The sequence below is a fragment of the Paracoccidioides lutzii genome (genome assembly GCF_000150705.2).
Source record: "Paracoccidioides lutzii Pb01 unplaced genomic scaffold supercont2.9, whole genome shotgun sequence".
In the NCBI taxonomy this organism is placed as follows: domain Eukaryota; kingdom Fungi; phylum Ascomycota; class Eurotiomycetes; order Onygenales; family Ajellomycetaceae; genus Paracoccidioides; species Paracoccidioides lutzii.
In genome coordinates, this window is record NW_015440955.1 from 276,544 (window position 1) to 289,011 (window position 12,468).

At 48.7% G+C, this 12,468-nt stretch overlaps 5 protein-coding genes across 5 annotated transcripts; 2 read left to right on the forward strand and 3 right to left on the reverse strand.

Moving 5' to 3' along the window:
* Positions 1 to 844: 844 nt before the first annotated feature.
* Positions 845 to 2,916, reverse strand: PAAG_03748 (hypothetical protein; the record flags this gene model as incomplete). The annotated part of the gene is made up of 7 exons (XM_015845051.1): positions 845 to 1,376; positions 1,469 to 1,741; positions 1,887 to 2,010; positions 2,078 to 2,126; positions 2,214 to 2,287; positions 2,377 to 2,614; positions 2,728 to 2,916. 7 exons carry the CDS (start codon positions 2,914 to 2,916, stop codon positions 845 to 847), a joined length of 1,479 nt encoding a protein of 492 aa, XP_015702140.1.
* A 672-nt stretch (positions 2,917 to 3,588) lies between these two features.
* PAAG_03749 (hypothetical protein) lies at positions 3,589 to 4,322 on the reverse strand (the record flags this gene model as incomplete). The annotated part of the gene is made up of 2 exons (XM_015845052.1): positions 3,589 to 4,165; positions 4,189 to 4,322. The coding sequence occupies 2 exons, from the start codon at positions 4,320 to 4,322 to the stop codon at positions 3,589 to 3,591; spliced, it is 711 nt and encodes a 236-aa protein (XP_015702141.1).
* Positions 4,323 to 4,706: 384 nt separating this feature from the next.
* Positions 4,707 to 6,661, forward strand: PAAG_11738 (hypothetical protein; the record flags this gene model as incomplete). The annotated part of the gene is made up of 3 exons (XM_002794111.2): positions 4,707 to 5,154; positions 5,234 to 6,372; positions 6,497 to 6,661. 3 exons carry the CDS (start codon positions 4,707 to 4,709, stop codon positions 6,659 to 6,661), a joined length of 1,752 nt encoding a protein of 583 aa, XP_002794157.2.
* Positions 6,662 to 7,594: 933 nt separating this feature from the next.
* On the forward strand, positions 7,595 to 9,424 carry PAAG_11739 (hypothetical protein; the record flags this gene model as incomplete). Its single annotated transcript, XM_015847330.1, has 3 exons — positions 7,595 to 8,596; positions 8,738 to 9,081; positions 9,247 to 9,424. The coding sequence occupies 3 exons, from the start codon at positions 7,595 to 7,597 to the stop codon at positions 9,422 to 9,424; spliced, it is 1,524 nt and encodes a 507-aa protein (XP_015703021.1).
* A 1,704-nt stretch (positions 9,425 to 11,128) lies between these two features.
* PAAG_03751 (hypothetical protein) lies at positions 11,129 to 11,861 on the reverse strand (the record flags this gene model as incomplete). Its single annotated transcript, XM_015845053.1, has 2 exons — positions 11,129 to 11,458; positions 11,760 to 11,861. 2 exons carry the CDS (start codon positions 11,859 to 11,861, stop codon positions 11,129 to 11,131), a joined length of 432 nt encoding a protein of 143 aa, XP_015702142.1.
* Positions 11,862 to 12,468: the final 607 nt, after the last annotated feature.

Sequence of the window (12,468 nt, forward strand, 5' to 3'; positions counted from 1 at the left end):
AGTTAACTAGCAACTATCTAGTTAGCGCAGTACTCCCCATTAAAACACACCGCCACTATCCATACCTATGCAGATACCCGTAACACGCAAAACCCCCCTATTAATCCTAATTCCTAATAATACCACCAAACCCTCTAATTCCTACTAATCTCTCCCGGACCACCTGTAACATTGTGGTGGGTGATTGGTAATTAGGAGTGTTGCATTTTAAGAGGGGGTCCTTCAGGTCTTGCTTACCCTTGGCGCTTTCTCATTCTTTCACTGCACACTTATTACTAGTTACCTCTTGATCATTACCCTTGGGAATCAACCAGCAGTGACAGCAGTGTTTGATCTTATATAGTTGAATTGGTAAAATTTGAAGCTTCTTTTGACTCAATTTCTGGAACATAGATGATGCGCATGCATTTATATGTAGTAACTAAGTATGATAAAAGATGTGAGAAACAAGCCCCCTTGTTTCTTTTTGTTGGGATATTTTTCTCTTTGTTGAGAAAAGAAAGGAGAATATGCATAACCAACATACAATTACTTCCAGCCTCCGCTAATCAACCATGGGCGTATGGAGTATTTTTCTGCTTTATTAAAAGATTCAATTGGCTCGATCACACAATGATCATATCATGGGGAGGCGTCAAATGACGGATGGGGGCATATAATCGGTTGTCCTCTTTGGTGGGAAGAACCCCTATTATCAATACAACCTCTGGCTCATCCATAAATCACAACCACCGCACCCCTACCTGTTAGTTACCCATAAAGTCTGAAATGAAATATCCAACATACATACATTTTACCTTTACCAAGTGGCGAAAATAAAATACATCCACAAAAATCCCCCAACTCAATACCCATAATAATTAATCTCATCACCCCCGCCGCTCTCCTTCAACCTCCTGTTCTCCTTCTGCAAAATTGCTCTCATCCACCATGCACACCCAATGGCCCCCAACGCAAGCCCAGCCGAAACCCCAAAGCCAATGGCAAACCTCGGCTTATCATAATTCGGCCATATATACGCACCATATATATACCCAATCTGCCCCGCGACATTATGCATAGCCAACACAACCGCCCGCTTCTCCCGCGTCTGTGACAGCGTCGACGACACCCACCCGATAATCACGGAGTTGACCGAGTAGGCACCTACGGGGAATATGAAGCAGGCGATATAGCGCCCTGCAGTGTTTAGGGTTGAACAGGCGATGACGAAGCCTACGATGGCAACGAAAAGGCCAATGGTTATATGCCAGGTGCGCTCGTGGTAGTGGCCGGAGGACCAGCCCATGAAGATTGCGGAGCAGGCGGCGAAGATGAAGGGGGGACAGGTTAGGAGGAGGGTTTCAGTTTTAGGGAACCCAAGGGTTCTCACGACGCTGGTGCGTGGGGTTTCTTGGGTTAGAATTGTGGTTTCTTGAAACTCATAAAAGGCGGGTTATTGAAGGGAAAAATGCCAAATAGAACCTACGTTGGGAAATAGCTATTGAAGCCGCAAGCAGCCAGGTGGAAATTCTGCATCAAACTGAAAATCCATGTTCGTTTGTCCTTGGCTGCCTGGCGCAGGCCTTCCATTACAGAGCTCTCTTCGCCCATCTGGCCCATCTTGTCCCGTTCGATTCTGGCATGGGCGAGTTCACGTTCATCTGGTTTGAGCCAGCGGGTAGTAAGGGGCGTATCTGGTAAGAGCCAGAAGCCTATCAGTGCGACTGTAGTGGTGATGCAGCCTTCGATGATAAACAGCCTAGCGAACAAGGGAAGGAAAGGAGCAGCATTAGCTGGATTGGCTTCTTAGGTATGAGAGATATACCGGGAAAAAAAAAGCAAGGTGTTGGGGGTGGGGTGGGAGGGTATGTGTGTGTGTGTGTGTGTGTGTTTTAGGAACTTACCATCTCCATCCAGACAGGCCCCGCGCATCGTCCATGCCTTTGAAGACTCCTGCAGCAATCAGGCCGGCGAACCCTGTTGCGAGGATCTGGGCACAGTACAGAACAGCTATTCGAGAGGCGACCTCTGTTGGCAAATTTGCATTTGAGGTTTAGTGTCTGGTAGGCACAAGGGAGAACTGGGGATGAATAACCTTTTCTAGTATAAAAGATGGCCAGAAGATATGTTGCCCCGGGATAGAACTACATAGTTCTCGTTAGACCTCTTCAGCCTTCACGTATAATTTTGATATAAATCCGTATACTTGTATCGAGGGACATGTAACATACTGGCGCTTCGGTCACACCCAGCAAAAAGCGACACACGACCATACCAGCGTAGGACTGGACCAACGAAGTGCATGCTAATAAAAAGGTTCGGTTTAATTCAGTTCAATCGCTGTATTCGAAATTTTTCTCTAATTCTTCGTCCTAATTTTAGGGTGTCACTGACCTGAAACGATTGACCAGACCACCATCCAGCTGCTCATATAGATACTTGGCGAGACTCTTGTAATCAACATATTACTGGGAATCTGCATCAAAACATAACCGACGAAGAGGATGGAAATGGTGGTGTTAAACTGGAATTCGCCCTCCATGCCCAGCTCCTTTTCGACGTCGTCCAGCCGTGCTTGGGCGAGAGTGTTTCTGTCGATATAATTGAGGAAGTACATGACGACCAGGATTGGCTGTAATTGTATAGATGGACGAGTATTAGATCTCGATATAAGACCAGAAATGAATATAAATAGAGATTAATATGAGTGTATGTGCAAATGTAAATGCAAATATATAATTATACCATGATCCGATAATCCAGCTTCCGCACCAGGCGGATCTCAACTGGATCAGTCTTTGCAACAGCACCAGCATAGTCTCGGTTCTCAGCAGCGCCCTTCTCGGGAAATATGCCCTTGCTGTTGACAACGGCCTCTTTGCTGGTGTCTGCAGAGATGACGGTGCCGCTTTCGATGTTCTTGGTATCAGCCATGATGGAAAGATGGCTATAACGTCGTCGGTTCACCAACTGAATATGAGAAACTGAAGAGTGAAATGACGCCCGCCAGTAAGCCAACTTCGGAAAGATAAAATCCGACAGTTCAGTGGGAACTGGGCGTGGGACGGGTGACTGCAAAGTATTTAAACGTGAATCAAGGGAGCTCAGATACAATTAAAACATCAATCATGCATGCAACAGTGAAGCCCCCCATCTAGTCCAAAGTCTCGACTCTTCAACCCCGCGCGATAAAAATGACAATCCCCTTTTCTTTAGGCGCCGATAACAGATCTTATTCCTGTTTTTATTGTTTTCATATCCTGGACATTTCTGCATCCATGTAGATAAAACCAGTAGAGTTTTGGTCGATGGATGTGGTCTGCTGCAGGCTCAACCCCGCATGTTGAGCGTTAGCAATAGACCAAAGAAGAAAAGCTTAGAGCAGAACAACCCCTTGATCAAATCATAGCTTGATACAAAATTTACGGTAGGAAGTGGGTGGACTGTTTGGAGCTGGGGTGGAGTAGATTCCGCGCGGGTTGTGCTGACAGCAGCGGGAGAGTGTGCGAATCTGGCTTAGTTGAGGACAGGAGAACCTGGAAGAATTGCAGTATTATGCTGGTTGATCGTAGGGATGCCGGGATTCGTTGATAATGTTGTTTTTGTTTAGATTGTTATATTGGTGGCTTTCGCTGGCTCCCGTTCCTTAACGAACCACAATCCCGAATCAAGAGACCGAAGCATCAGCAAGGTACCACCACCAGGACCACTCTTGGAAAGACGCCGTTGGGATGATCCCTCTCTGCGGTTGCGGCCAATGGCCACTTTTCCAGACCAAACCACTGGCCAATCACTCGGCAATTCAAGCCTCCTTATTATTCCAATTTTTCCATTGTATATGACCGTCGGAGCTGGTAGTGTCTTGCCCACCCAAAACCCCACTTTGCAGCCTCTGTGGCAGGCTCCCAAGCCCATCTGCCGCTCCGCCGGCCCTAGCAGCAGCGTTGAATTTGTAACTGTACCACAAAACTGACCTTGGCCATATCGGAGTTCTGCAGGTGATGCTGAATTGGAAGTCCAAGAGGCCTGGAGGGATTCCGTTTTTGTCGCTCTTCTGCCCGCCGCTCTTTGTCCTGGGGCTGGCCTCTCTGCCTGAGGCTGGTTGTTGCCTGACGAACAGAGCCAGTGCGACGCAACAATGCTGTGTCTGAATGACGATGGCCCGTGACGGATGGAGCTGGAGCTTAAGAGAATGGAGATGATGACGATCTATTCTTGCGTCCTCCACCCCCACACTGCCGCCATCCGATACTGACAGCAAACTCGCCGGGAATTATTCCTGCGCACCGAACAAATCTGGCAAAGATCCATTCGATCCATGGATAATTTCCATTCTCCATTTAATGACGGAACCGCGGCTGAGACTCTCAAGCTAAGAACCCTTAGCAAACAATCGCCGCCAGCAACTTCATCGGGGTGGCACATTCAAAAAAAAAAAAAAAAAAAAAAAAAAAAAAAAAAAAAAACATTCAAAAACCAGACAAAATGCGCAAGAACCTCAAAAATAATAATTCTCAAATTACACATAAAACGTAACTTCATCATATTTATTTTGTCTTTTCAACATCTTGAAGTAGGAGAACAAAGTGGATTCCTCTTCAGACGAACGAAGATCGTTGGGCAACGGGCCACGGTCAAAAAAAGGTGACTGACGGCCGTCGACTTCCAGGGCTACGGTAGACAGACACATCAACAACAACGACAGTATTCTTTAAATAAGAAGAATGTGCCTAGTCACTTTCTCAATATATCGTCAGCAGAACTGGGCTCTCATCTCTTTCTCGGCCGCTGCAGCTTTCTCAATACCCTACTTCACATTCCAATTCTTCCGAAACCGCCAGCGACAAGAGCTGCTGCTTTCCAAAAGAAGGGATCAACTACTGGCGCTTTCTTCTATACCCTCGTTTCCTCTCTTTGTGGCTGCGCAGACCCATGCATGCAAAGATGCTGCCAAAATCGCAATTATCGATAGGACAAAAGGTCAAAGCTTCACGTACACACAGCTCCTGGCGGATGTTTCCGCCTTCAAGAAGCTGATTCTGGAGACGTTGGAACCTGAGCGCGAGGGAGATTTGGATGAGAGACGCATTGCATTTCTGACACCCGCGGGATATGACTATGTTGTGTGTCAATGGGCGGTATGGGCTGCTGGCGGCGTATGCGTGCCATTGTGTACGTTTCTGCTTATCTATTCCAAAATGTCCATATGTATACATTCTTCATTCCAACCCTGAAGCAAAATAATATACAGGCACAACCCACCCGCCAAAGGAACTCGTATATACAATCAGAGACTCAGAGCCATCCCTGATAATCCTGCATCCATCGTTCGCCCACCTAAAAGCTGCCCTCCAAAAATCCACCCCGCACATCCCGTTCTTCAACCTTACCCCATACACCGAATCCAACCCCCCACCATCTCTCCCACCCTTTCACGCCCCCTTCTCCCAGTGCAGACGGGCGTTAATTATCTACACATCCGGAACAACCTCAAACCCCAAAGGCTGCGTCACAACCCACAAAAACATAACTTTTCAATCCACCTGTCTGGCCCAGGCATGGCAATATACACCGTCCGACCACCTCATCCACGTCCTACCCCTCCATCACGTCCACGGCATCATCAACGGCCTCACAGCCTCCCTCCTCAGCGGCGCAACGGTCGAAATGCACCCCAGCTTCGACCCGGGTCTGGTATGGGAACGATGGTCCGATAGGGGTTCGTCGACGATGTTCTTCGCCGTCCCCACCGTCTACTCGCGGCTGGTTGATTACTTCGATACGCACATCCGATCGACAGAGTTGGAGAAGAACGCAAGGAGCGGCGCGCAGGCGTTACGGTTAGTCGTTAGCGGTTCCGCTGCGCTGCCTACGCCCATCAAGACGAAGTTCGCGGAGATCACGGGGCAGGTGTTGTTGGAGAGGTATGGGATGACGGAGATTGGGATGGGGATCAGCTGTGGGTTAGATGTTGAGACGAGGATTGATGGGAGCGTGGGGTGGCCATTGCCGGGCGTGCAGGTGCGGTTGACGGATAGGGATACGGGTAGGGTTTTGGCGGATGGCGACGAGGAGGCGGGCATGATTGAGGTTAAGGGGAAGAATGTGTTCTTGGAGTACTGGGGGAAGCCTGAGGCGACCGTGCGGGAGTTTTCGGGGGATGGTTGGTTTAAGACGGGCGATGTGGCGAAGAGGGATGGGACGGGTGCATATTTTATTCAGGGAAGGGCGTCGGTTGATCTTATTAAATCGGGAGGGTTCAAGATTTCGGCGCTGGAGGTCGAGAGGAAGATGCTTGCGTTGGATGTTATTCAGGAGGTGGTCGTTGTGGGACTTGACGATGAGGAATGGGGGCAGAGGGTTGCTGCAGTTGTTAAGCAGAGACCTGGGGTATGTTAATTTTTATATAGACATATTTTAACGCTCTGACTTCCTTTTCCATTTTCTATTCACTTCATATTTTGATTCTATGTGTGATGGATTGGATGCTGATTTGCTCTGTTACACTGTAAAGACAGTTCCGCTCGAGTTGGTACCTCTGCGTACACAGTTGAAGGAGGAGATGGCGTCCTATAAGATTCCGACCGTCCTGAAGCTTGTTGACCATATCGATCGCAATGCGATGGGCAAGGTGAATAAGAAGGAGATCATCAAGTCGTACTGGCCGGATCATGCATGAGACACTGCATCCGCGTTATAGACGATTCGGCTTCATTTTTCCCTCCCCTGGTTTCCTGCTTTTCCGCTTCCAGGTTGCTTTCTACATTACCCTTCTTACATTCTCTCCATCTGCATTAAGAAATTCACTGTGTATTTTTATCCCCCTCTTACACTTCTTGATAGAGATCTCTTTTAGAGTTTCACACCCCCTCCCCCCCCTTTTTTTTTTTTTTTTTTTTTTTTTTTTCTCTTTTCTCTTCCTTTTTTTTATCACTACTTTAGCTTCCCCCCCTTACCTGTTCTGCATCCGTCCGTTGTATATAACCTGCATCTAAACACTGTACATACATACCAAATCCGTTAAATCTATACATCATCTATGTATCCTATCAATGCAACCAACTACAGTGTCACAAGGAAATTAATAACCGGTCTCCTACGCCTGGTTATAGTTACATACATAACTGCGTGTTTTCCGCAAAGAGGCTCGCTCAGCCTGACTCAGCTCTCCCGATCAGCCGGGCTTGGCATTACCGAGCAGCCGAACACGTCTCGGCATGTTTAAACCTCGTTTGCCCAAACAAGGCGCAAGAAAAGCCGGGCCATCGAATCGCAATCCACTTAAGTGTTTTTAAAAGTCCCCCTCGTGGTGATATTCCATCGCATTTACTATTTATTTTTTGTTTTCTCGGCCGTCTTTTCATGTGCATGAGATAGTCCTGTTTTGCTGTCGATCTTCCCATCCCTGATCGACATCCCCCTCTCTCCGCAAGCAGGACTCGGGTGGAGGGGAGGGATACGTCGGTCCCCGATTTCAAGGAATCGGCGGGAGAAAAGCCCCGTCGCCCGATCCAGTTTTACTCACTTTAACTCCCTATTTTTCTCCGGGGGATATACGTATTTTTGCGCTGGTCTTTGGGTCTGGCCTTGCTGGAACATTGCTAGCTCGACGATGCGCTCCTATCTCTTTCGGGCTCCGTCCACGTCTCTGCATGCCAATGCCATATCCATTGGAGGACGGCTGCTACAGGGGACGGACCAAAGGCAAAGAAGGGTGATTGGCACTACGGTGTCGGCTGTGGGTAATGATCTTCTTAATGGATCTGTACATGGGCATGTCTATAACTCTGTTCCCATGTCTGTGCCACTGCGCTCTGATCACAGCTTGATGGCTGGAGCTGCTGTGGGAATGGATAGTGTTATTGCTGCTGCTACTACTGCTGCTGCTGCTGCTACTACTACTGCTGCTGCTGCTGCTGCTGCTGGTGGGACCAGCAGCGCAAGTAGAAAAGGAACACGGAGATGTCTCGGGTCCTTCGGCAATTCCAGCGTCTCGATGTCCCGATCAGGGGTCCAAGGAGAAGCTGAATCGTCTGCCGCCCCGGAATCAGGTTTGGAATCAGGATCGGATCGGCAAGCGACCCGGCTCCCGTCACCAGCGGGTGTACCACGGGCCAACGTCCGCTTCCCCTCTCCGCTCCTGGCTAGCTCAGGGATACAAGGCTTGCCTGCATTCCAGAATCAACGGAGATCATACTCTACGTCAACTTCAAGCCCCTTTTCTTCCAATTCCTTCTCCGCCTCCTCTTCTTCATCGTCTCCATCACCGCCAGACACCGATAACAGCCACATAAACCAAGATGCCAACTCGCCGCGCTCTGGCACTGAATTCTCCATTGACTTTGACCGCCTCGCCGCCTTGATCCCCAACCAAAGCCCCACCGGCATAAACTCCGTCTGGTTCATCGTCGCAGCCGCCTCGCTCCTAGCGTTCCACAAGGAAGCCGCCGTGGGTGAGCTATGGAAGTATATCAGCCAGCGCTGCGAAGGTGAAGGTGAAAGGGAGAGCAGAAATGACATAGCTGGCGATGATGCCAGGTCAAGACAGCTTGGGATCGCCCGACGGATCAGGGAGAGCTGTCTGAAGGCGAGTGTGTTGGTTGGGTTTCCGCGGGTAAGTTCACTTTCAGCGTACCCCCATTCTTCATTCTTATTCCCTCATCCACATTTGATGGCAAGCACTACATACATAAAACCCACTTTCCCCCCAACTCGGAAATAATAATAATAATAATAATAATAATAAGTTGAACAGGGCATAAACGCCCTTCTCGCCCTGCAAGCATCACTGTCCACCACCAGCAACCCAGTCCTCGCAACCCTCCAAGCCGACAAACCCCTGCGCACGCTCTCCACCTTTCCCACCTCCGAATCCCGCTACGCCCGCGGCAAGCAATTCTTCAGCCAGATCTACGCAAACCACACGGAGCGCGTGCTAGCGTCCATGGGCGCGAGTTCGGCAGGTGACCTGAGCTATTTCGCCATCTCGAGCATCTACGGCGAGTTGATGGCTGAGACGAGCATTTTGGATGGGCGCGAGACGGTTCTGTTGGAGTTTGCGTGTTGTTTGGCGGATGGTGTTGGGCCGCAGGCGAAGGGGTGAGTTTTATTTCTTTATTTATTTACTCCTCACCTCCTTTTTTTTTTTTTTTTTTTTTTTTTCATTCATTCATTCATTTATCTATTTATTTATTAGTAAGAATATAATAAGCCCCAACTAACTTCTCAATTCCAAATATATATATATATATGTATATATAAAAGTCACTTCTTCGGCTGCAAGAACCTCAGCGTCAGCGGGGAAGAGATTCGCGGTGCGATTGAGATCGTGCGGGAGATCGCGCGGCAGCTGGAGTTGACTTTTGTGCTGGAGGAGGTGGGGGAGGGGTTCGAGCGGGGCGAGGGGGAGTTCCGGTTTCTGAAGAGAGCGAGTTCGTGGTAGGGGATTGGTGGTGTGGAGAGTGGTATATATGCATGTCATGTCCTTGGGAATGCGTCGGCGTTGTATTGGCCGATTTGGAGAGAACTGAAGGCATATACGAAGCTAGGGTCTGTCTTTGTCCGACTCATCTTTCCACTGTGGGGTTGATGGGTATATCCCATCTGTTAATGATTCTTGCATGGGAGGTAAATGCTTGCCCCATCGGTATAGAGTGTGACGACATAATATGTCTGTCCCTCTGTTGTTATTATTATTATTATTATTATTATTATTATTATTATTATTATTATTATTATTATTATTATTATTATTATTATTATTATTATTATTATTATTATTATTATTATTATTATTATTATTATTATTATTATTATTATTATTATTATTATTATTATTATTATTATTATTATTATTATTATTATTATTATTATTATTGTTATTGTTATTGTTATTGTTATTATTATTATTAGTTGTTGTTTGGTTATACCATGCAGTCTCTCAGTTTATCTGTGTCTACGCATAACACCTGTGCATTTCGCCAGATCATCTGTCCGGATGATTTGATCCCCGCGTGAACGGTAATCAACATCTAGACGAAGGCAGGCCTAGCATATATATGGCCGTTATGTATGCATCGGTGCCGTGCTACATGTGTGCCAACACACTTCCCCTCCCTCCCTCTCTCCCTCTCCCCTTCTCACCTGACGCTCCTAATATAAGTCGTACCCGTGGGACATAAGCGCATATGAAACCATATGAAACCATATGAAGTTCAGAAATGCTACACACACACACACGCACGCACACGCACACGCACACGCACACGCACATGCATATCTTATCCATATTAGAGCTCAGGGCCTGGGCATATGAAAAGCAAGATGATGGAGGCTCGTACGCGTCCTTGCTTCGTCATGCCTTGCGTTTCCAGCCGGGCTTGCATGGTGACAGCATTGCTACACTTGCTGCTCTATTCCATGGATGAAACTGCTCAATGCAGTGCAGTGTAGTGCATCTACACATATACATGTAGATATATATACATTTTGGGTGTTTCTTGCAAGGAGAAAGGAAAGGAGAAAAGGGGCGGTCTCCCGTGTGTACTGTTTGTTAGTCTGCCAGATTTCAACGCAACGTAGGTTCTTCCGCGGGAGGAAGATGTGTATAAACTATAAATGCTATCTGAGATATCCTCCTCAGTACGACACTCTTCCCCGGCCCCCCAGTAAATCAACCTCTGGGGTCGATTTGCCGATGTTGTGGATGAAACACGGCTGAAGCTAGTGTATCTACTCCGCACGGAGCAAAATTCCTTCAGCTCAACCCCCGCGTTCATTCAGGTCCGGTTGGCGGCGCAGAAACGTAAATCTGACCCGCGGACCCACCTGAGATCCCCCAGTGGAATTAATTGGGTAAGATATGCACTATGGATTCTTGCCGGGGGAACTATACCTATACAGACGGTGAGACTCGTCCTCATTGTCCCCCCCCCCTCCTCTCTCTCTCTCTCTCTATATATATATATATATATATATATATATATATACATATCTCTATATATAGGCGCTGATCGTGTGCAGCTTTTCCGTTTTCAGCTGCGTACGTCATACGGTGTGGAAGTTGACGAAGACTTTTCCAGCCACTGGTGCGTCTCCTGCCAGTGGCATTGGACAGTGGACAGCGGAGTGGTCTTCAGGGGAGTAGCTACTCATGCACGGATGGGAGAGACCAGGGCCTGCAGAGCGCACCGGAGTGTTGCGGCATTCGGCGGGCTTGCATTATTCTGGCTGATGCCGGGTTGACTGGCCAAATTGTGTCGTCGTCGTCGTCGTCGTCATGAGCGATGCGCAGGCGGCCCCCTCTTCCCTCCTCTTCCCCCTCTTCCCGGTCTTGGCCAGATCTCATCACTTGCCTGCCGCGTTTGGGGGTTGCGTCCAGCAGCGGTTTGGTCGGCGAGGTTGCAGATTGATCGGCCAAACCCCGGCTGGAACTGCCCGTGGGGCCACGTAGGGCGACGTACGGGCTTCGTGTGTCCTAAACGGGAAAAACGGCGGTGGGTTAGTAAGCCGGACAGCGTGCACGGGGCACCCAGCGGTTCCCCAATAGGCTAGAGGAGCAACCACTAAGTTAGTGCCGGCAAGGACTGAGTTCTGAGTCAGCAGCCGCCACCCGGCTAACCCGCCAAGGGGTTTGCTCCGAGCCACTGGACAGGGAACGTTAGTGCAGCGTGTGCCGGCTGCGCGGCGTGTGATTGGCCAGCGCGGACGACCCTTCGCCCCGGCTTCCCGCTCAGGAAAACTCAGAACGAGCAAAAAAAGAATGTGCGTTGCAAGACCGGTAGGAACACATGCATTTTCACGGATTTCCAATCCGGCCGTTCTTGTGTGCGGATGCGGTTACCGGATATGAAAGCAGCTACCAACTGGTAACTCTGCATAGAAGATATTAGAAGAGATATTAGGTAAGTATACTTTGGGGGAGAGAGCACAACCCAACCCCTCCCCCCCCTATGTGTCCAGGTATGCCTGGGCAGCCCGCACCCCCGCTGGCCCGTGGGTCGGTGTTGGGCTGTTAGTAGGGCAGAGCTGATGATACAGAATGATAATAAAAAGAGGGAAAAAAGAGAAAAAAGAGGACAGAGATGGGGCGGGGGAGATGAAAACCCCGCTTGTCTCTTAAATATTCATGCGGAGCAACTCCGTGCGTTCTCTGGTGGTGGTGGTGGTAGTAGTAGTAGTAGTAGTAGTAGTAGTAGTAGTAGTAGTAGTAGTAGTAGTAGTAGTAGTAGTAGTAGTAGTAGTAGTAGTAGTAGTAGTAGTAGTAGTAGTAGTAGTAGACAATATTGCTGTGCTTGGACCCTGGCAACGCATCCCAAAGAGCAACCCGCTATTTACTTACTTTTTTCATACCCCCCCCCCCTCCTCCTCCTCCTCCTCCTCCTCCTCCTCCTCCTCCTCCTTACGACCGTCCAATACTTTATCCCCAATACCGGATACATACAACCCCAACCCCAACCCCCAACCCAAACCCCCTCCCCCCTCCCC